The following is a 23,605-nucleotide window of genomic DNA, read 5'->3' as shown; positions in this document are numbered from 1 at the left end:
CGTTGGTTCGTGGGCCTTATCCTCCCGTGCGTCTGTTTTGGTCAAAGCCGAGATCAACCAACATTCTCCCCCTTGATCGTTAGGCTTACTTACATTCGTCCTTTTCCACAGGAATGTCGTACCAAAGTAAGGTGTTACAATGACCGATAAAATGTCTTTGAAACTCAATACCTATAGTATAGCAGCCTATTTCCAAAGATAACCTTTTTTTCTTATTGGGAGTGGTTCCTTTTATTGGTCTCTTAAAATTTCCAGGATCATTCGGCTTCCAGTAGTCCCATGCCGGCAACATGATCACGAAAAATACTGGGTGGTAAGCCCTTGGTTAGTGGATCCGCAAGCATATGAGTAGTGCTGATATGCTTGACATCAATTGTTTGATCCTGGATTCTATCTTTCACAACATGATACTTTATATCAATGTGCTTGGCAGCAGCACCTGACGTATTGTTACTCGTATAGAAAACTGCGGGTTCATTATCACAGTACAACACTAGTGGTTTAGAAATGCTGTCTACCACTTTAAGTCCGGAGATAAAATTCTTTAGCCATACAGCCTGCCCAGTGGCCTCATGTATACATCTTCATTTCAATCGCTATTTAGAAATGCCGTTTTGACATTCATTTGATGTAGGTCTAGATCATAATGAGCCACTAATGCCATAACGATTCTAAAAGAATCCTTGGATGACACAGAAGAAAAAGTCTTCTTGTAATCGATTCCCTCTCCCTGTGTAAACCCTTTTGCGACAAGCCTTTCTTTATGTCTTTCGACATTTCCTTTGGAGTCATATTTAGTTTTGTAGACCCACTTGCAGCCTACCCTTTTAGCTCCATTGGGAATTTCTACTAAATCCCAAACATTATTTGTGTCCATAGATTTCAACTCGTCCTCCATGACAGTTACCCATTTAGACGAGTTTTCGCTTTTGATCACTTCCTTATATGAGGATGGGACCTCCACCTTTCCAACATCATTTATATCCTCACTCATAAAAGTGACATATCATCTGGGATGGCCTTCTTTCTTTCACGCTGTGATCTTCTCACAGGAGGTGATGGTGGAGGATCATTTTCTGGTTGAGAATCCTCATTTTCTTGGTCTCCAGTTGGCTACGGACCATCTTCTGTTTCAGCATCTCCATTTGTTTCAACGCCTGAGTGATGAACCTCAGGTTCAATATTTCATGTCACGTTAATATTTCGTATTGGGAGATAAATCTCTTGGATGGCCGGGGACGGGACACATACCCGTTTCTCCTCAAGATTAATTTTCCTTATTTCTGTGACTTCATTATCCTCAAAAAATATCGCTTGTCGGGTCTCCACAAATTTAGTGGTGTGACCCAGACAATAAAAACGGTATCCCTTTTTCCTATGAGGGTATCCAATAAAATGGCAACTTATCATTTTTTGTTCTAATTTCTTAAGTTGTGGATTGAAAATTCTTGCTTCTGCAGGGCAGCCCCACACACGCAAATAGTTTAAACTCGGCTTCTTTCCCGTCCACATCTCATAAGGTGTGTCTGGTGCTGACTTTGTTGGAGCAAGATTTAATATGTGCGCAGCTGTCTTTAGAGCCTCCATCCATAGGCAAATTGGCAAACTTGCATGACTGAGCATACTTCGCACCATATCCATGAGCGTGCGATTGCGACACTCAGCCACACCATTTTGCTGAGGTTCACCAGGCATTGAATATTGGGCAACAATCCCATTTTCAGCTAGAAATTTTGCAAAAGGTCTTGGAATTTGCCCATAAGGAACGTGCCTTCCATAATATTCTCCCCCACGATCAGAACGCGCAACTTTGATCTTTTCATTTAATTGATTTTCAACTTTGGCTTTGAAAATCTTAAATTTGTCCAAATCTTCAGATCGTTCGCGTATGGGTTAAATATATCCGTAACGGGAAAAATCATCCGTGAATGTGATAAATGAATCGAACCCGTCTACAGACTTAATATTCAAGGGTCCGCATATGTCAGTATGAATTAATTCGAGGAACCGTGAGGCTCTTGTAGCTCCCTTCTTAATCGTTTTTGCATATTTTCCTTTAATGCAGTCAATACAGTTGTCCACATCTGAGAAGTCTAATGGAAGAAGTATTTTATTTTTAATAAGACGTTCCATTCTCCCCCTCAAAATGTGGCCTAAGCGACGATGCCACAATTTCGAAGAAGTACTTGTGTTTTTCCATTTCTTCTCAACATTGCATTCATCATTTAAAACATTAACATCACTCACATTTAAAACATCAACCAAAGAATTAAGCATTAACATATATAATTTGCCTCGTCTGACACCGAGGCCAACGTCAGTATTACAATATTTGATAACGCATCGTTGATTTCCAAACAAACATGCAATAGAAATATCGTCTAAGCAAGAAACTGAAATTAAATTTCTACTCAATCTAGGTACGTAAAGAACATTATTCAAATGTAGATGAAAGCCGCTGTGTAGCTCCAATGTGAGAGTCCCCATGGCTTCAACATCAGCTTCCTTCCCATTGACGACTTTAATGCTTCTTGTTCTTGCCTTTATGGTGCGGATCAAACTTAATCCCTGCAAAGAGTTTGCAACATGAACGGTTGCACCTGAGTCAATCCACCATGTATTTCGAAAAAATCAACATACGATGATTCATCAACGAAAGTGACTTCATCATTACCTCTCTTCATCATCCATTTGAGGAATCCAGGGCAATTCTTCCGGAAATGGTCTACCTCCTTGCAAAAATGGCAAGTATTCTTCACATCTCCAGCAGAGGTGCTGGCAGCCTGGCCCTTGCCCTTTGGAGCAGCCTGAGTATCATTGTGGATGAATTGATTCTTTGGGGCCTTTGAGGAAGATGCCTGGCCGTTATGATTTCTCTTGGAAGAGCCAACATGGAAAGCCTGGTTCTTTGCCTGTTTCATGATCCTCTATTCTTCTTCAACAACTCGAGGAGTCATCTCCTCGAGCGACCATTTTTCTTTCAGGGGATTGTAATTGATCTTGAACTGATCAAATTCTGGAGGGAGAGACTCTAATATCTGGAGGATTAGGATGTTTTCATTAAGGACAAACTCCAAAGCCTTAAGCTTGGAAGTTGCATTCACCATCCTCAAGATATGGCCTCTTACATTTCCTTCAATCACATACTTCTGAAGAAGCTTGCCAAGAAGCTCACGAGAATATACTTTTTCCGAACTTTTGAATTGTTCTTCAACTGCTTTCAGAAATTCTTTAGCAGTGCCCTTGTCGGGGAGAGCCCCGATGATATCAGGGGAGATTGAAGTTTTCATAACAAGAAAGGCGACATGGTTTGAATTGTCCCACTTCTCCAGATTTATTTCATAAGCTTTCATAAGTTCATCATACCCAGCAACTCCAGTAGTTGGAGGCTTAGGTTTCTCTTCCCTGAGAGCGTAATCGAGTCCAATGACCCCCAAACTCATTTCGACGTGGGACTTCCAATTCTAGAAGTTGCTCACCGTTAGCACCTCAATGTTGTCATAGCGCATCAGTGTAGCGGCTGTCAATTATAACATACGAAAAATCATAAGTAAAATTGCATGATTAAAAATTTACGTTGGTAGATTAATAAACATGCAAAAGTATACAATTCTAAGTCATATCACCGTTGGGCAGAAAAGATAAAGAATTGTAGCAAACATAATGGTGTAGCTCATAAATTAAAACAACGTTGGTCAGAATTAATTTTAGAGTCAAAATATTTTACCAAATTAGACATCAAGAATATCCATTAAAAAGTTAATCATTAATTGATGCCTAAAAGGTAAACATCATAGAACAAATCAAATATTCTAAATAAAGTATCTCGTTGGATCAACTTTATTCAAAATAATTAAATGTCCAAATACAGTCAGCAAGAATAAATTTCGGCCATTTTTCATTAATTTACGGTGCAAATAAACATTTTATAAAGCATTAAGGCACTGGAAAAAATAGTAAAAACATTAAAACCTCATCTTGTGCCGAAACTGGGCCGGCCCACTTAATTTTCCCACGCGGGCGCAGCGGATAACATAAGAAAACACGTGGGCCATCTGAACCTGGGCTGAAGCCCATGCGCGAAAATGGCCCGTTACTCGCCCGAAGGCCCAGCTCATTTCCGCGTTGATCTCGACCGTTGAATCGAATCTGACGGCCCAGATCCTTCCCCGGCCCGAACAAACACCCCACCCGGAAACCCTAGCTGCCCACTTCTCATCCCCCACCCCGTCTTTTCCGGATTCCTCCACAGAGGCGGCGGCGCACATGGTGACAGACCCCTGCGACGGCGTCTTGGGGGGCATGGTGGCTGCGCTCGCCGGAGCAAGCCCCGCGCGCTCCTTCGTCGAGCGTCGCCGCCGGTGCCGTCTTTTCGTTCGGGTGGGTGGAGGGCGGAGCGGAAAAAAAGGGGGGCGGCGACTGGCCGGCCTTCCACACGCCGGCGAGGGCGGTGGCATCGCCGCGCGCCGGAGCGACGTGGTGGCGGCGGCTGCGCCCTCGCATGGTTGTGAGGCCATGCGTCTCCTCCCCGAGGGGAGGATAGGCGCCGCCGCGGCCCGTTCATGGCGGCCGGCGGTGGAGCATGAGGCGATGACGGCGAGGAGCAAACCACGCCGCCGTCCATTAGGTAAGTACATCTTCGAATCCCGAAACATTTTTTTTATTTGCATTCTAGGGTTCAGGATTTGGGGAATTTTTCTAGGGTTTTGCAAAACGTTTCCCCTCCTTCTAATTTCTTGCCGACAATTATGCGTGAGTGAACCCACGAAAACCCACGGCCAAAAAAAAATCCGATTAGGAATTTTACAGTGCTAATCTAACCGTAATTAGGCCTTAATCATGTGTGTTAGCAATGACAGAAAGTAATTAAGAAAAATTAATCTTAACCCTAATCGGAGGATTAACCAGTGAACAAAAATAGGCTCTAATATTACCAGATTAGGCTCTGATATCATTGTTAGAACTTAATTATCATTAGAGTAATTAATTAGAGCACTAACAGTAGAGGAAATAGGGGGTTCATACGTGCGATGGAAGAAGAGGACGCCATTGTCGTGGAAGTAGCCGAAGTAGACGAAGGAGCCGTACGGGTGAGGTAGCGGCGTCCCTCCGACCTGTATCGGCACTGGCCGATGACGGGAGAGGATGCCGTAGTTCGTGGCCTTCCCGAGCACTCCAGCAGCCTCCCATATCGGTGGGGTGAACAAGAGTTGTTGGGATTAGACGAAATCTCACGTGAACTTAGGTCAACGAGAGAGGGCCGGCTAATCCCCTTTTATAAGGCGCTGTGTGACGGGGGCCAGAACCATCGAGTCGGTTGTCACCCCCGATCAGGGCACGATCCGTTCGGGATAAGGCTCAGAACATTGGTTCGTGGGCCTTATCCTCCCGTGCGTCTGTTTCGGTCGAAGCCGAGATCAACCAACAGAAACTGCACTGGCGGAGCACACATCATCGACAATCCAACAAGTTCATGTGAAAATAACAAAATGCACTCTACGGTTCGGCCAAATTCTACAAAGATGTGCTGGTGGTGCAATAAAACAGTACTCGCTCCATTCCTAAATACTTGTCGCTGAACTAAAACAGCGACAAGTATTTAGGAACGGAGGAAGTACGGATAGTAGTCCGTACTGTATGTATACTCCCTTTTTCTTTGACAGCATCAAGTTGAGTACTTAGTGTACACTATATATACATCGGGTCCCTTTTTTCCCGTACCAAGTTGTATTATTATGGACTTTTGGAGAGAAACCAAGCAACACTAACTTCTGACCGTACCACAGGTTGTTGATATGCATCAATTAACTAATTACGTACAGTACCAAGTTACAGAGTATACGTGAACTAAACAAAGAGAGTAATTTCCACGGGAATTTAATGCGCGCTGTCTCGCTGCTTGATCGATGCAGTCAACCGTACTGGCACCAAGATTAGAAAATGTATCATCGAATCACCCACTTGATAATTCACAGCCCGAAGCCTTGAGATATTCAACCCGGCCCATGCATATGCCATCTGGTACTCCTATAAATACCCAGGCAACCCTCTCTGCTAAGCACCCAACTCATCTCACACTCTAGCTAGCTACCAAGGTTACTCACAATGGCTACTAGCACTAAGCTTGTAGCTCTTGGCTTCGTTGCTCTCCTGAGCATCGGGCTCACCGATGCAGCAAGGATGCTCGCTAGCTCCTCCAGCGCCTCCGGCGGCGGAGGCGGCGGGGGTGGTGGAGGCGGTGGCGGTGCCACCGGTGGAAGTGGCTTTGGTGGAGGATCCGGGGCCGGTGGCGCCTCAGGGTATGGTGAGACCTTCACAAGTTCTGGTACCCAGTACAACTACGCCCAGGGAGCTGGTGGAGGAGGAGGAAACGGTGGCGGCGGCGGGTCTCAGGGCGGGTTCGGTTCTGGTTCCGGGACCGGCTACGGCACCGGTAGCGGTTCGAGTGGCTCGGCGTCAGCCCCTAGCGGCAGTGGGTATGCCAATGGTGCCGGTACCGGTTCAGGCGGTGGCGGCGGCGGTGGTTCCGACGGGACCAGCGGGACTGGTGCCGGAGGCGGCCTTGGTCAAGGCTCTGGCTCGAGTAGCATAGCAACAGCACCGGCTCCCAGCACTGGCGATGGTTCCAGCTCCTCCATTGCCGGCGGTGGTGGTAATGGTGGTGGCGGTGGCTCCGGCGGAGCCGGTGCTCCCAGCGTTGGTGGCGGTTCTGGCTTTGGGGCTGGACAGGCTGGCAGTGACTCCACCACTGGATCAGGCTCTGCCAGTGGATCGGGTAGCGGCGAGGGTGGTGGTACAGCTGCAGGTGATGCTAATGCACCAAGTGTTGGAGTCGGCTCTGGCACTGGCTCTGGAGGAGGACAAACCAGCACCGGTTCAGGCTCTGCCACGGGTAATGGTAGCGGCACCGGCGGCGGCGGCGGTAGCAGCTCGAACGGTGGGTCTGGCAGCGGTGGAGGCAGCGGTTCCGGTACCGGTAACGGTGGGTTCCATTGAAACCCCATGGTTGGAACTTGGAGCAAGCTAGAGTCAGAGCCCCGCAAGCACTTAATTAGTCTCTTCATTCGTTTTGCTATTCCAGATCAATTTAGTTTCCTTTCCATTTAGTGTAATAAAGGGCTCAAAAATTCTAGTGCAGTTCATATGTAGTCGAGCAATCAAGTGAGATTCTTATAAGATGGTCATCTCGCATAAAGAGTTAAATAAAGCATTTGAAGAATACAGTACCTCTATCTTACATTTTCTCTGTCTTTCTTGTCTGTGTTAGACTTTAATCATGATTCTGATTCCGTTTTAGATTAAGTTTAGAAGAGTCCTGCGTCTGTTAAAGGATAATCCGAGTATAAGGAGAATCCCAATTGTGTGCGTGTGTTTAAACCTGGACGAAGCTTTCTCCAACAGGGTTGCGTCGTGTTGGACTCTAATTGGAGTCGTGTTGGGCGCGGTTTGTATCCTCATATATAGCAAGTAATGAGAAGAGAAAACGCAGCACGTTGAGCTGTACCAAATTCCAGTTTTTTTCATCGAGAGATAGAGCTTTAGAGTTTGCAGAAACTTCCGTTAAAATCGTGTTTCTATAGATCGGTTTCAAGCTTCGATCCAACAGTCTGGACGTTGTACTTAAAGTTTATGTTCATGCAAGTGCTTTTATGGTACCCTGGAATAAAAATAGAGTGATCCAACGACTAATCTTATTTGGTACTAAAAAATAAGTCTCTAGGGAGTACCACCTCCTAAAACCAATAACGTACAAAAGAGTGAGTTCATAATCCAATGGCTAATCTTACTTTGGGTAGTAATCAATCAATCCTCTCAGTAAGTACTCCTCATGCTGTCGACCTTTTCTGTGTTCGCAACGACCTTGCCGCGCGCTGCTAGATCTTCTCATCTGACGCCGACAACATTCCGCTCGAGCTTCTTATTGATGGTTTCTGGCACTCTCCAATGACCACCAAGCCTCCTTGTTGCCCTCGTAAAAACACTGTGTGTTGTCGCCGTTAATTGCTTCATAGGCATGACCTAGCTCCTCCCTCTAGTTGTGCATGCGTCATCGCTTGTGTCATTCAGCACCCGAACTGGATAGAAGCATTTAGATAGCTGCTCTTTTCTCTCCGAGAGAATTCCATATTTGCCACTCAAATTTTGCTCATATGTCCAAATCCTACTCAAAATTTCCTTGTTCCAAATTTGAAACAGGTTACAAATATGCCACTACCGTTAGTTGACCGCTAGTTGACCGTTAAGTAAGAGATAAAAAGACAATTTTGTCCCTAGGTAATATGTTGATTTTCTTTACAACAAAATACTTATTTCAGAGAACTTATAATTTCGGATTTTTAAAATGTCAGTAACACACTATATCGGAGTAAATTTCAGCAAAAATTTGAAATGAATAGTAGTGATTTTGGCATAAAAAGTTAAAATGAGTGATAATGATTACTGGCTCCCTCATGGTGCCACGTCATCTTCTCTTCCCGATACAATTTTTTTTAGAACTAAAGCTTCAGTCTCACGCACGTCCTGTGTCCGCCATGGGTTGTTCAGCTGCAATATGGGCCATTGAACACTTCTTCAGGCTTTGGGCCCTCAGCAACTCCACGATTGGCACATGATTGCCCTGAGATTTACTAGACCATATGGCTGTGGACCTTTGGACACAGACAATTAAATATTTTCTAGTTTGTATGAAAATTATATATGTGCCATTTCAAACCATAAAAATTGTACTTGTTTCACAAAATACTTCATTTTTCGCATTGAAAAATAGGAAAATCAGTTTTTGTATGAACCACCATGTGATATTATTGTTCTAGCACATTAATAAATAGAAATGAAGACTTCAGAAAAAAATCAACTCGTTTCGATTTTTTATGAATTAGTTATGATTTTTTGCAAGTTTCAGCTGTCTCTTGGGGATCAACAGTGGCGGGTTTTGGTTAACAAAACCAGCCACTGGTGACCCCTATCAGTTGTGGGCTGAAAAGCAAGCCAATGTTGGGAGTTACTATTGGGGGTTCACTAGTGGCCATGGACGCGTGGTGATTCTCTTGTCACTGTCTCCACCGCCACTGATGCTAGAGCACGAGTAGTTGTGACTTCCCACCGCCAGTGGTGGAGCACCAGTGGCCGTGATTTTTTTGTCTCACTCGGACATCCACTAAAGCTCATGCACCAGTGCCACATTCTGGCGTAGTGTGGATAGTTTACGTCAAATTCTATTGCGTCGGTAGTAGATTTTTGCAAAACATCACGTTAACATTTCACAAGTTTAAGTGTTTAACCACTGAGTGACTTTTTAATCGTTTAGATCTAACTTAAGAACATGATGTTTTGTAGATGGAGAACATGTGCATTCCAGAAGTCAGAACTAGAAGCGATCGAAATGAACTGATCTGAAGAGATCGAGCTGTGTTAGTACTATATTATTGTTGATTCTAGACCATTAAAGATCGGATCCCGTCAACTAATATGGCAACTAGCTAGGATCTGTTACCTTAATTCTCGTTTCTATCGATCTATTTGGGGCTCTTCTACACATGAGCTAGCTGGAGAATCGAATACCAAGTCCTAACCTGCAACTTGGACACTGCAATTTTCATCGATCGACATCTCTCGTTGTGTGCGTTGCCATAACTATTCGAAGATAGACTAATAACTGATACAGTGCGTTCCTGTCTGTACGGTCAAACTTCTGGACCCCTGGCAATGCGTAAAACCCTAGGTCACCACACGGTACGGTGTGACACAGCTAAGCGCAATTAATACCCAAGTCAACACTCTGCGTCGTCGTTTACCAACAGATTAATTAGCTCAACTCGCTCAACTCGCCGAGTAGCTAGCAGTGAAAAGGGAAACGCGCGGCACTACATTACTGCGGCGCTTGCTCAAACTTCATGCACCAATAATTGAAACACGGTCAATTGTATGCATTACTAGTGTAATTAAGTGCATGTAACGAATGAACTACCTTAGGATTTTAGGAGAATCGAAGAATATCTCCATCCATTTACCAAATCAAACTTATTAAGAAGAAAATATTATGTACTTCCTACGTCCAAAAAAGATGTCTCAAGTTTGTCAAATTTTGGATGTATCTAGACATGACTTAATGTATAGATGCATTCAAATTTTGACAAACTTAAGACATCCTTTTTTGGACGGAGGGAGTACAAGATTTGTTAATAAGTTACATTAAAAAACTACACAGTACTGTCTACTCGTTTTTTTTTCTAAAGAAAATCACGGATCTATTAATAATCACCAACATGAGCCTTACTTAATTAAGTACTTAGAGACGACGTCGAGCGTTTGGAGAGTCTTTGTACAATGTCAAAGGATCCTATAATCCGGCCGGCCGGGTGATTTGAATCGCGCGCCTAGCTAGATCGATCCATGCATGGGATCCACAGCTAGCTTGATGCTTGCGCCAGTGTGTGATCGATCATGAGCTCATGACCCCATGACATCGAGCGAGTTAGCTAGAGAAGCCATGCACGCACGTTCTTTCACGTGGAAGAGTTATAAAAAGCTAGCGTAATACGTTTATATATGTCAGGAGATGGGAATCTCTAGCTAATTAGGCTTCGAGAGAAACCAAGCAACAGCTAGTAATTAACTTCAGATCCTTCCGCACTCGATAATCAAGTCTTGATCTGCATAGCCCAGTGAAGTGCCAATAAATCTAAGATGTGAAGAGATGTGCAACAGTGCAAGAGAAAATTTAATGCTGTCTAGTTGCTTGATCGATGCAGTCAATACTAGTACTGTCACCCTGATTAGAAAAATTATCACTCATCGAATCACCCACTTGATAATTCACAGCCCGAAGTCGTCCCGAAGCGCGCGGTCGCCTCCTTGAGATATCCAACCCCATGCATGTCATCTACCACTATAAATACTCAGGCCACCCTCTCTGCTAAGCACCCCACCACCTCATCTCACACGTACTCTAGCTACAAATTAAGCTACGTCGGCAATGGCTACTAGCACTAAGCTTGTAGCTCTTGGCTTCGTTGCTCTCCTGAGCATTGGGTTCACCGATGCTGCAAGGATGCTCGCTAGCTCCTCCAGCGCCTCGGGTGGCGGAGGAGGCGGGGGTGGCGGAGGTGGTGGCGGTGCCACCGGTGGAAGTGGCTGGGGTGGAGGATCTGGGCAAGGTGGCGCCTCAGGGTACGGTGAGTCCTACAAGAACTCCGGTAGCCAGTATAACTTTGCCCAGGCAGCTGGTGGAGGAGGAGGAAACGGTGCCGGTGGAGGGTCAAAGGGCGGGTTTGGTTCTGGTTCTGGGTCTGGCTATGGAACTGGTAGCGGTGCTAGCTCGGCATCTGCCCCTACCGGCAGTGGGTATGCTGGTGCTGATGGTACGGGTTCAGGCGGTGGTGGAGGTGGTGGTTCCGAAGGGACCAGCGGGGCTGGTTCCGGAGGTGGCCTTGGCCAAGGATCTGGCGAGAGTGGCGTAGCAAAGGCACCGGCTCCAAGCACCGGCGATGGCGTCAGCTACTCCGATGCCGGCGGCAGTGGTAATGGTGGTGGCGGTGGGTCCGGCGGAGCAGGTGCTCCCAGCGTCGGTGGTGGTTCAGGCTTCGGGTCTGGACAGGCCGGTAGTGATTCCACCACTGGATCAGGCTCCGCGAGTGGAGGGGGTAGGGGTGAAGGTGGTGGTTCAGCTGCAGGTGATGCTCATGCTCCAAGTGTTGGAGTCGGCTCTGGCATGGGCTCCGGAGGTGGACAAACCGGTACCAGTGGATCCAACGGTTCAGGCTACGCCAGTGGAAGTGGTGGCGGCGTTGCCGGAGGTGGTGGTAGCAGCTCTAATGGCGGGTCCGGCAGTGGTGGAGGCAGCGCATCCGGGTCTGGTAGCGGTGGGTTTAATTAAATTAAATCCCGTTGTTGGAACAAGCTAGAGTCGATCGGAGCCCGACGACAAGCACTTTTAGTCTTTCCATTTGCTATTCCAGATCAAGCTCTCTTTTTTTTTTCTTTCCATTTTGTGTTTCTTATTTCTAGGCGGCTCCCAATAATAAAGGGTTCCACGAATCTAGTGGAAGTTCGTAGGTAGTCGAGCAATCAAATGAGATGTAATTTTGCTATCTACAAGTATCTTTTGTTATAAAATTTCACTATTAGCAGATGTGGTCAGGGATGGATCAGCTACTCCCTCCGTCCAATAAAGGATGCCTCAACTTTGACTAACTTTAAATACATCTATATACTAAGTAATGTTTAAATACATTTAAATTTTGACAAACTTGAGACATCTTTGTTGGACGGAGATAGTATATTTCATTGGCGTCAAGCGTCAGTTGTTGACACCAGTGACTTTGGTCCTGAGCTTCTATCATGTATAATATTGAGTTATGAGAACAGTACTAACCAAAATACACTACTGACCCCTCCCCCGACCCCCGCGTCGTCTAAGGGCGGCTCGGGGGAACCCTAGGCCTGCTGCCGCTGCTACCCTCCCTCCCGCCCTACCCCCTGCTCGCCGCCGCCGGATGAATCCGCGGGGCTAAGTCCGTGCGGACGACGGTGGCGGCAGGGCTCTTCTTGCTCGCAGCGCTGAGGGGGAGGCTCGGCCCCCGTGCCTGCGGCCAGCGTGGCAGCGTTGGCAGCTGTCCTCCACGTCCTTCCGGCGGTCCTCTGCAGCGGCGCGGTGCCGGGCGAAGCTCCTGCTCCCTCCTTGGTGCGGCGGCGTCGGCTCTGTCCGGTGTGTTGGGGTGGGGTGGCGGCCCCCACGTCCTGCTCCCTGGTCGTCATGGCACGTGGCGGCGGCTGGCCGGCGGCCTGCTGCGTTGGCCGGGGTCCCGGGGTGCCAAATCTGGTCGCTGCGTTTGCCGATCTGGCCCGTCGGCTCGCTGGCGGTGAGGTTGGTGGCTCTTGCGTGGTGGTGGCGCCGTTGCCACGTTGGAGGTGCTTGGGGTAGCGGGGTTGTAGGCCGGCGGTGCTGCTGGTCTTCCCCGCCTCTGTCCGGCAACGCGGGGGTGTGCGTAGGAGAAGGTTTGCTCTGGGCGAAAGCTGATGGCGTGGCGTCCGTGGATGTCACTCTCCTCTTGGGGGTTGTCATGGAGCATTTCGTCGTTCTCAGCTCTCGGGTCTCATCTTCGGGTCAAGGCCTAAGCCTTGCAGTGCAGGGTCGGACGATGGCGTCCTTTTTGCGTCGCTTCCCCTCCTGAGGGCGTCGTCTTGAAGATTGTGTTTCCCTTCGTGCTTTCCCGGGGCTGGCCATGCACGGCTTCGCGGTTGGCAGGTGCCCAGCCGGCGTTGCGAGTGTTCCGTTGGCGAATTTTGTGGCAGCAACGACGGTGTTGACCAAAAGTTAGGCTGCGGCAATGGTTCTGGAAGTCAGTCCTTCCGACGTGTCCGCTGGCCTTCCAGGTTGGGTTTGCTTCGTTGTTGGGGAGTCGGAGTCGCCAGCTCAGAGGAGTGATGCGTGATGACGATGACTTGGTGTGAGGTGACCCGATCTCTGAGTTTCTTGTTCGGCGCTGGCGTTGGATATTGCCTCTCCGAAGCTCACCATTAGAATCGGCGGCTTTGTTCGCTTGCGAGGATGGTTGCCTGTTTGGCATGGGCCGACACGAGTTTGCGTGCCTGCAGTGGAGGAGTCATTTCTTGGGCGTTGGTGGGGGAAGTTGGAGTTGCCAGCTCAGGAGGGAGTGTTTATGTGATGACGATGACTTCTGTTTGCAACCTCGACGGCTCTCTTCGTCTCCGTGCATTGAGTGGGTGTGGGTGACCAGAACAGCCAAGGTGCTCTTTAGTGCAGTCATGTTCCATGACGGTGCTATGAAAATTGTAACGATTTTTGACCGGTTTTCCGTTAATTAACTGAACAATTCTATTCCTCTTTGATTAATAGATGAAGTCCTTCGGACTCCGGTTCAAAAAATATTGAGTTATAAATCCCAAGAGCATGATTGTTCAATAAACCCGCAACCGTTGTAGACTTGCACGAGGTAACGATCCGCCACGGCCTAGTGGAGCGCCAGGGCCTCGCTGATGTTGAGGATTTCCCCCATCACCATGAGCTTGACCAGCTCCACGCCGGAGGAGTCCAGCGCGCGGCGCATCCGGCGCGGGATATCTCCAGCAGCTCGATGAGCGGGTGGTGGAAAGCAGGGAGAAGTCAGGGGCGGCGAAGGCCGAAACGGGGAATTGGGCAATTGTGGAGTTACTGGACTGGGTGGTGCGGTGCCAAATGGGCTGGTTGGGCGCATGGGCCCGTCAAGAGACGCCTCGGAGCCTGGGCCGTGATTTTAAGCCCGAGCTGCCCGACTGCCAAACGACCTGGATTCTGCAGAATCGGCCGAGTAAACAATCCCTCGGCTCGGGCTTTTCTGTTGATGGGCTCGGGCCGAGACGAGCCGCCGGTAGCTCGGGACGTGCCCGACAGTCCAAGGCGCCAGCAATTAACCGAGGAAGAACATGACGGCGTTGTTACAGTTTGGCAGACAACAAGAAAAGATTGACTTCCTCTCAAAAAAAAAAAACAACAACAAGAAAAGATAGTCGGCCATGCGGTTAATGGTACGCCTGCTCCGTGACACTGACACACATCGTTCCTACACTACTGAAGAGTGAAGAGAACAGCAGGATTGGGATTTTTTACGGGATAAATCATTCCACCACATTTCCGCTCGGCGGAAATCACTGGCTATCAAGTTTGAAATACAACGTGTGGCATCTACGACCCATTACTCCAATCAAGCATAGCAAGTTCGTCCTGGGACCCTCGGTGGACTATATCCCTTGCTATGTTTTCACCATCGGTCAGCTCTAATGGATTTGTCCTTCTAGTATTCCATCTTGGCCTGTACGTATGCAAGCCGTATTTTTTTGTCCCAACGGTCATTTGGTCCATCACATGATGGCAATAATTTCGGTGACACAAATTTTAGTCCAGCAAACTCACTCTGCCACCGATTTTGGCCCAGCTTCACAGGTTCTGACATGGACCAAAACCAAAAATCAAAGCCAATTTTACTTTGCAATAATTTCGGTTGCACAGAACAAGCTTGCATATTTTTTGACAGATTTGGTTGCACGCATAGACATGAATTTCAATCTGATTTTTAGTTCATCGTCTAGTAAACCAAAATCAAAGCCAAGGACAGATCCCGAGTCAAAATTTTGAGAGAAACAAACAATTGAACTCAAACGAATGGCTAGCTAAGGCCAGATCCCGAACGTTGTGAACTACAAAAAATTACAAACCTAAATCAAAGATAGATCCGGAGGCATGAGTTCACCTACAGAATACAGCAATGGAACTACAAATCACGGGGCTCCAGCTCGCGCCAAGATCTTCGTGGTGGGCGCCGGCGACCGGATCTTCGAAGGGGAAGGCCGCTTGGAGAAGACAAACTTCACGGATCCGATGATTCCGGTGGCGCCGAGGGGGAGACCGCAGCCTCTGAGGATACGGCGACCGGAGTTGAGCGGGTTGGGGGAGGCGGCAGCAAGAACCGGCGCACCGCACATCGGATCCGCCGCCTCCCGGGCGAACGAGCGGCGACAGAATCTCCACGATGGGATCGGTGAGCTCGGATTAGGGTTGGTGGAGGAATGGATTGGGCAGATATTTTACTGGATTGCATCGAGGTGGACGTGGGGAGGGGACTTTTTATGTATTTTTTTAAAATAATACAATTTTTTTAATTTTTTAAAATAATACGCGTTTTAAAAAAATTCAAAAATACCCTCGGCCAGGGCCAAGCTGATTAGGCCCAGTCGGCCTGGCCCAAACCGATTAGACCCTTTCGGCATCGTCTAGGCCGACTGGAAGCCGGCCACCCCGACCCCAGGCCGATAGGCCCCTATCGGGCTGCACTCGGCTCCGCTAAGGCCGAGAAGGTCCAGTCGGCTTCCCTGAGGCCGATAAGCCAGTCGGCTTAGCCCAGGCCGACAGGGTGCCGACCGGGGGCAGCCGAGCCCTCTTCCCTTTTTCTCTATTCCTTCTCTCCTCCTTCCCTTCTTCCTCCCCAGCCAGCCCGAGCAACTCCATCCCGTGCCTCCCTGCTATTCTACTTCTCTCCTTCTTCTTCGTAAAAAATGCCCCGAATTTCTAGCCAAAATTAGTAAGGTTTGATCCCATTTAACCCACAAAACTGTATCCCCTACCTAGTTGGCACCCAATGACACCTTGATCTACTGTTTTCATAGAACATGTAGAGCAAATTTCGTGTTGCTAAGTTGGGGCAATGGTGGAGCAATGGTGGTGGATTGGAGGTGATGGTGGGTACTTATCCGGTGACTGGAGGCTGCTCGACGTAGGGGATTTACATGCTTCAAGGGTAAACTCTAATCCCTTGCGTATTTATCCTATAATTTACTCCCTCTGTCCCGAATTAACTGACGTGGATTTGTATAGATTCTTATGCAAATCCACGTCAGTTAATTCGGGACGGAGGGAGTATATGTTTATGAGTGTAGATGTGTTGTTGTAGATGGTAGTATATTTTTAATATGTGATACTATAGGTTTATGTCGTACGGCTTAGCATTTGACGCGTCTAAATATTATAGGCGGTAGTAATATGTCTACATAGGCTAAATATTTGGTTTATGTGGTACTTCTTAGTATTTGACGCATGTAAATATTATGGTCGGTAGTATTATGTTTTTATAGGCTAAATATTTGTTTTATGTGGTGGCCGGTAGTAATATGTTTCTAGAGGCTAAATATTTTTTAATGTCATACTGCTTAGTATTTGATGCGTCTAAATAATTTTTAGGCAGCAGAGATGTACGATGTAGTGAAATTTGTTCTTTACTATATGGTTCAGATACTGTCATGACAAATGAGCATGGAGCTGATCTGAGTCAGTTTAAGTATGTGGAGTTTGATCTAACGGCCTCTCAAACATGGACCATTAGTCAGTTGCAGGAATGCTTGGTACGTTGTTTAGGGCTCAGTCCTAAAACATACACCGTCGTTGTGCAAGCATTGTGGACCAAGTCAAGTTCAAATATTTTCTGGGTTTTGAGGCCGATAGACCGCACATCAAGGTGGGTGCGCTGGTTACAAAGTTGCGAGCACAGGGGAACTACACCTATCGCCTTAATTCAGGTTGTCGCTAATGAGACCAATCCACCTGAAGGCGGGGGTGAATTAATTAAGTTATGACTTGTCTAATGCAAACTCCGTGTCGAATGCTAGAGGTGGTGGTTATGAATTAGGCCAGAGCGGCAGGGCAGGAGGAGAGGATGAGTACAGTGGAGAGGCAGATGCGGACGAAGAAGATGGGCACTTGCAGAACCAGATTGATGATGAAGATACAGATGGTCGCAGTTCTTATGATGATGAGTATCATGAGTCGGACGAGGAGGAGGTGCCGATCCCTGCATCATGGAATCAGGACTTCTCTTCAGCTATGACCGTGAACGATGGGCATGACTCTGCATGGCAATATATCAGAACAACATTGCGAAGCGTGCCAGATATCCTGAGAAGAAACATTTGCAGGATGCAACAATTGCTGGGGCAATGTACACGCAAAGGGTTTTCAAAACAACAGTTGATGAGGACATCCCTAGTTCACCTCGTTCGTCATCTTCTCCTCATGAAGAATCACCGCTAAAAGTTGAAACATCAACAAAGAAGACATACTTGGGTCCCATGACAAGGAGCCGTGCTAAACAAATACAACAGGAGGTGAATTCGCTCCTTGCTGCTCCTAATGATAATATCAATGAGAACTTTATACTACCTAACTCCCGCGTGCTACTTGTGCTCAGGTTCACAACACGAAGTCAAACATGCTGCCCCGACCATCAAACGACGCACGAGCAACTCCAGAATTCGTCCCCAACCTTGCTTCAACATTGCACATGATTATGGACGTCTCAAGCACATTTGGAGGTTAAAGATGGACAGCATATGAAGTCTACTTTCAAGAAAATCAAACGGCACATCATTTGAAGCCTTGAGTCAAAAGATATGTGAGTTTCAATGCAAGTTGTTCAGGGCATCAAATGCTGCGTGAGACTCCATGTGGCTGCCCCCTTCTCCAAGCTGGTTACCACCCTTTTGAGTCCACACTTTGGACTGGTTTCACACCTAAGCTAGGGGGGTGTTCCTAGTATAAATACCCCTTCACCCTCTTCTTCCCCAACTCTTTGGCAATTTGATTTCAGAATATGTTAGCTATGAGCAACCCGAATCTTGTTTGAGAGTTCTCTACCACTTTGCTCCTGTAAAACTTACCTTGTGAGATTGCAGAAGCGGTCGTTCGACGACAGCCTCTCCGTGCTTCCAACTTTGTGTGTGGTTGTGTGGATTGGAAACTTAGAGTGTGGTTGGGCGAATACTTATTGCAGGTCATTGCATAGGCGGTGGTTGGCCTCAAGATCGTCAGGTTGCACTATCATCTTGGCTATTTGCAGCTAGGAACCCTAGAGTGTCGTTGGTTGGAGTCAGTGTTCATCACCGTATCCCTCAGGTGGCGCTAGTTATTGTGCTCGTGGAGATCCTACGTCATGAAGATCGGGCGCCCCCACATCAACAGTGTCCTCACAAAAATATTTGACAATGGAGTGCGAACAAGTAGATTGTCCCGGGAGGGTGCATGGCTATCTCTCGAAGTATGACACAGATTGGATTGTGAGTGACTTGGTGTTCCACACATGTGTCATTCCCAGTATCCCTCAAGACCATCGTAACCTCTCGTCGACGCTTCTTACTCGGTTGCTTTACATGGAGATAGTGGAGAGCAAAGCACTGGAAGTGAGAGCAAACCACCGCACCTCCGACACATCCGACATCCATGTCTAGCAGAGCAGTCGACGCCCAGGCCACCACCTCCTGAGCAGGTTGGAGGTTTGTCGTGGCAGCAGCCGCATCTTCTTTCGACTATTGGCAGCAGTAGCCCCCTTTTCATGCTGGAGGTTCAGCGTGGCAGTAGCAGCAGAGTCCCCTGATGAACTTTGAGTTTTGTCCACAGACCCAGCCACAGGGTATGTATATTTCTATCTAGGTTTTTATTTTTATTTTTGTGCCCCTCCTTCCTTAGCTGTACTCAGGAATACCCAGGCCTCATAATTATGCTACTCATAAAAGGAGGCCCAAGGCTTCCACTAGAGAAAGATTCCGATCCGATCCAAGTTTGAGAGGTTGGCATCAGTGATAGGCAGGCATAGGTAGTCCGAGGTAGGAGAAGGGTTGGTGTTCCGACCGCCAGAGACGAGCAGCGTCTGCTTCTCCCTCCTCCCCGGGCCGCCGTAGTTTAGGCCAAAGCTCGTCGCTCCTGCTACTCGTTGTAACCTTCGCTTGTGCCATCCACCACCATCTATACACACAAAGAAGGACGTAGGTTATTACACCTTCGGGTGGCACGAACCTCGGTAAAGGAGGTGTACACACTCTCGGTATTACACCAAGTCTTTACCAGTGAGGCTCGGAGCACTCTCCCCGGCTCGCCGCACCCCACTCTACCTAAAAAAAAGGGGGTGTACGCACTCTTGGTGTCCACGTTTGCACACGCGACATCTAGCGTGCCAGATAGGGGGCACGCGACATCTGGCGCGCCAGGTAGGGGGTGCAAGTGTCTCCGAATCTTCACCAATTTCAACTTCGGTTCCATCCTCTGCATCAACCTTGACGATGGCGCCCCACTGCAAAGGAGTGTCATCGCGCGCCGCCACCAGGGCGAGTGCCCTGCGTGGAGCGCCGTCAGCCCAGCAACAGGGGAGTGGCGGCGTGTCCAGCCATCGTGCGTCGCGCATGCCGAGCCTGGCGGCCCCAAGCCTCCACCCTTCGTGTGAGGCTGAGCCCAGCGCGGCTCACCCGTCTCACGACCCGGTGCCGAGCACCACGGTAGGTCCCAGCGTGCACCCGTCATGGGAGCCCAACCCGAGCATCCGCTCGTCGCCGTCGCATCCACCGACTCCATCGCACGCGCAGCTGTCCCACCCACCCTCGTGACGCAGGGGCTCGTGTTCCTCTCCCCGGGACGGCGAGCCCCGCGGCAGCCGAGCGGGCACGACCCGGGGCACCGCGGTGCCCCCGGCGCCACCTGAGCTCAACTCCACTTCAGAGGCCTAGGCAGCGATGGATGCGATGCTTCGTTTCCCGTCGGCCAACGACTCGCGTCTGCAGGATGATTCGAAAGCGCATCTCTCGGCTCTGCTCGCAGTCTCGCGGGCGCAGCGAGCACGTCAAGCCCAGTCACGCAGCACATGAGCAATGCGCACGGCGGGGACTGCGGGAGCGTGAGGGAGTGCTGGGGCTCAGCCCGCGTCCTCGCGTCCGAAGACCGGCGACAGGCGCGACGTAATGACCCATGTCGCCGGCCAAGACGACCACATCTCCATCGGTGACCTGCACGCGCACCTCAAAGGCTGTCTCGGTGAGGATGCCCGCGTCTGCATCGAGCACCGTCGCGAGAGGGAGAACGAGCCTGCGGATTCCGGTGAGCTCAGAACTGCCATTCGTGGAGCGGGGTGCCTGGCGGTCATCCCGGAACTGCACCAAGTCATCTAGCCGCCGAAGTTCTGCCTGGACTTAGGCCCCAAGTATGATGGTACAACCGAGTTGTACCCCGCCGACTTTCTGCAGGTTTACTCTGGGGCGTGCTCGCTGCCGGGGCTGACGAGAACGCTATGGCCAACTGGTTCGCCCTGGCCCTCGAGCCAGAGACGCGTTCCTGGCTCATGAACCTCCCACACAACTCCGTCAACTCCTGGAGTGACCTCTGCTTGCAGTTCCTCGGTGCCTTCCAGGGAGGGTTCAAGCTCCTGGGGACAGTTAGCGACCTCCACAGCATCCTCCAGAAGCCCGGGAAGTCCCTGCGCAAGTTCATGGTGCGCTTCGGCAAGACTCAGCACACCATCCCTAGCGTCTCCCCGGAGATGGTCATCGCCGCGTTCTACGCGAAGGTGCGCGATGCTCGGATGCGGGAGAAGCTGAGCATGCGCACTCTATGGACCACCGCCGCTCTGACTGCGACTCAGATGGCGGGAAGAAGAAGAAGGCGCGGAAACGCGAGGCCAATTGCGTGCTGGCCGCGGAGTCGGGAACCACACCCGCGAAGAAGGCCAAGGGTATCGATGCCACCCCGGACCCAGGGACCGGCATGTGGTGCCCCATTCACAAGTCTCCTACGCACAACCTCTAGGATTGCAACAAGGTAAAGTCCATGGTTAACGACAATCGCTCTGGACGCAGGGAGTGGAAGAACCCAGTTGACGGCAAGTGCTTTAGCTGCGGCGAGCCTAGGAACTTCTCTCGGGAATTGCCCGCAAAGGAGAACGCCGCGGGCAATGCCGGGGCTGGGGCGGGGGTTGGCCGCGGTTGGTGCGAAGGAGCACGTGGTGGTGGCCATGCGGGGCGCACCGCACTTGCTCAAGCTCCCTCGGCCGAGGACAACAATGACGACTACACTGCTGATGAAGAAGGCGAGGGTGCCGGGTACCAATCGGCTAACGAGGTGGTCTACATCCATGGGGGAGCCTCAGCGTTTGCGTCTCACCGTGAATTCAAGAAGCTCTCCTAGGAGATCAAAGCCCTGGAGCCCGCGCGCTCTGCCCAGAAGCCGTTGAGTTGGTCAGCAACGCCACTCACTTTCGACGTGAGCAACCATCCCGAACGCGCTACGGGTGTGGGCATCCTGCCCTTGGTGGTCTCTCCGACCATTAACAACACCCAGGTGACCAAGATGCTCGTGGACGGGGGCTCAAGTCTGAACCTCCTGTCCGCGGCAGTCATGAGGAAGCTGCAGATATCCCAGTCCCGCCTGCGTCCCACCATGTCCTTCCAGGGGATCAATCACGGGGAGACGCAACCGCTGGAGCAGATCACGGTGCCGGTCACCTTCGGGTCGGCCAAGAACTTCCGCACTGAAAGCGTCATCTTCGACGTGGCGGACATCCCTCTACCCTACAATGGCATCCTTGGACGCTCGGCGCTGGCCAGGTTCCGGGCCGCGTCACATGTCGCCTACAACGTCTTGAAGATGTCAGGGCCCGCCGGGGTTATAACCCTTCGGATGAGGCATTCGAAGCGGAAGGCCATTATCCCCAAGGGGGTTGGCGTGGAGCCGCAGGTCGATGGCAAGGCCCCTCTTCCCCGCGTGGCAAGGGAAGACGGTCGGCCCGCCGGAGAGGCGATGGATTGTGATGCCCCCGCACCCAGCAAGGCCGGGGAAGAACACAGTAGGTCAAAACCTTCCCCCGCGGAGGCGAGTACTCGGCTGGAAACGGTCGAGGAAAAGCAAGAGCCCGCGCCCAAGGAGCCAATCGATTGTGATGCCCCCGTGCCTAGTGAGGCCGGGGAAGAACACAGTGGGTCCACGACTCCCCCCGCGAAGGCAATGCAAGCCCTCGGCCGGAAACGGTCGGGGAAGAACGAGAAACCCGTGCTCGGGGAGGTAGAGAAACGTATTGCCCACACGCCCAGTGTAGTCGAGGAAGGTCATGGCGGGGTCATGTGTCCCCCCGTGGAAGAGCCCCCTGACTGGAAACAGTCGGGGAAGAGAATGAGCCTGCGGCTAGGACGGCCATGGAGGAAGCCCCTCTCTCGGGAACTTGGAGGGAAGAAAAGAAGCCCCCTGACCGGCGCCTGGCTCCAAAGGGGCACCCCTGAAAGAAAATCTCAGGGAGAGCAAGAAGTTCACCAAGGAGGTGCCACTGAATGTGGATGGGAGTCATCCCGTCTCCATTGGCATCACCCTGGATGCGGATCTGGACGAGACCTTCTCCAACCTGCCCTGGATCAACCTCAAGCTCAACCCCGAGAAATGTTCTTTCGGGGTAACGTCAGGGCAGCTCCTCGGGTACTTCATGTCCCATCGGGGAATCGAGGCCAACCCCAAGAAGATTGCCGCCATCGAAGCCATTCAGGTCCCGCGGTGCCTCAAGGATTTGCAGCGCCTTAACGGGTAAGTCACTGCCCTGGGGCGTTTCATCTCCAGGCTCGGCGAGCAGGCCCTGCCTTTCTTCAAGTTGCTCAAGAAACCCGGAGCCATCGAGTGGACTCCGGAAGCGGATGCTGCTTTACAAGATCTCAAAATGTATCTGGCATCGCCTCCGATCCTGGTTGCCCCACGACGAGACGAACTGTTGCTACTGTACGTGGCCGCCACCACGTGCGTAGTGAGCACAGTCCTCGTTGTCGAGCAGGAAGAAGATCGGGAGGCTTCAGCTGGAGGGCTCGGCCGTCACCACCTTGTGAATCCCGCCCCAGTGCGGCCGGAGAACAGCCCCAAGTACCAAAAAAGAGACTTGTTCAACGCCCGGTGTACTTTGTGAGCTCCGTTTTGCGTGATGCTCGGGAGCGTTACCCGGAGTTCCAGAAGCTCCTTCTGGGGATTCTCGTGGCCTCCCGGAAGCTCCGCCATTACTTCGAAGCTCACCCAATCACAGTTGTCACGCGTTACCCGCTGGATCGTGTCCTGAGGTGCCCCGAGGCCACAGGGCGCGTGGCGGAGTAGGCTACCAAACTGGCCGGGTTCGTGTTGCGCTTTGTCAACTCCACAGCGGTCAAAAGCCAAGCTCTGGCGAAATTCATCGCTGAATGGACGCCTACCCCAAGCGCCGTCGAGATTGAGGAACTATCAGCTCTTCCCAAGGAGGCGGTCCCTGGGAAGTGGGTGATGTACTTCGATGGCTCC

General features: G+C 50.1%; 3 protein-coding genes across 3 annotated transcripts; 2 read left to right on the top strand and 1 right to left on the bottom strand.

The window, feature by feature from the left end:
- Positions 1–2,927: 2,927 nt before the first annotated feature.
- On the bottom strand, positions 2,928–3,443 carry LOC104584150. Its single transcript, XM_010238297.1, has one exon. It carries the CDS (start codon positions 3,441–3,443, stop codon positions 2,928–2,930), a length of 516 nt encoding a protein of 171 aa, XP_010236599.1.
- Positions 3,444–6,050: 2,607 nt separating this feature from the next.
- On the top strand, positions 6,051–7,237 carry LOC100846626 (putative glycine-rich cell wall structural protein 1). Its single transcript, XM_003573946.4, has one exon. It carries the CDS (start codon positions 6,106–6,108, stop codon positions 6,994–6,996), a length of 891 nt encoding a protein of 296 aa, XP_003573994.1. The 5' UTR covers positions 6,051–6,105; the 3' UTR covers positions 6,997–7,237.
- A 3,664-nt stretch (positions 7,238–10,901) lies between these two features.
- LOC100846321 (putative glycine-rich cell wall structural protein 1) lies at positions 10,902–12,130 on the top strand. The gene has a single exon (XM_003573945.3). It carries the CDS (start codon positions 10,976–10,978, stop codon positions 11,873–11,875), a length of 900 nt encoding a protein of 299 aa, XP_003573993.1. The 5' UTR covers positions 10,902–10,975; the 3' UTR covers positions 11,876–12,130.
- Positions 12,131–23,605: the final 11,475 nt, after the last annotated feature.

Source organism: Brachypodium distachyon, chromosome 3 (genome assembly GCF_000005505.3).
Source record: "Brachypodium distachyon strain Bd21 chromosome 3, Brachypodium_distachyon_v3.0, whole genome shotgun sequence".
Classification (NCBI taxonomy): domain Eukaryota; kingdom Viridiplantae; phylum Streptophyta; class Magnoliopsida; order Poales; family Poaceae; genus Brachypodium; species Brachypodium distachyon.
The sequence above is the reverse complement of the archived record's forward strand: the minus strand, read 5'-3'. Positions and strand labels throughout refer to the sequence as shown.

Excerpts from the sequence above, each read along its gene's own strand:
- LOC100846321 (XM_003573945.3), top strand. The coding sequence starts at position 10,976 with ATGGCTACTAGCACTAAGCTTGTAGCTCTTGGCTTCGTTGCTCTCCTG.
- LOC104584150 (XM_010238297.1), bottom strand. The coding sequence starts at position 3,443 with ATGAGTTTGGGGGTCATTGGACTCGATTACGCTCTCAGGGAAGAGAAA.
- LOC100846626 (XM_003573946.4), top strand. The coding sequence starts at position 6,106 with ATGGCTACTAGCACTAAGCTTGTAGCTCTTGGCTTCGTTGCTCTCCTG.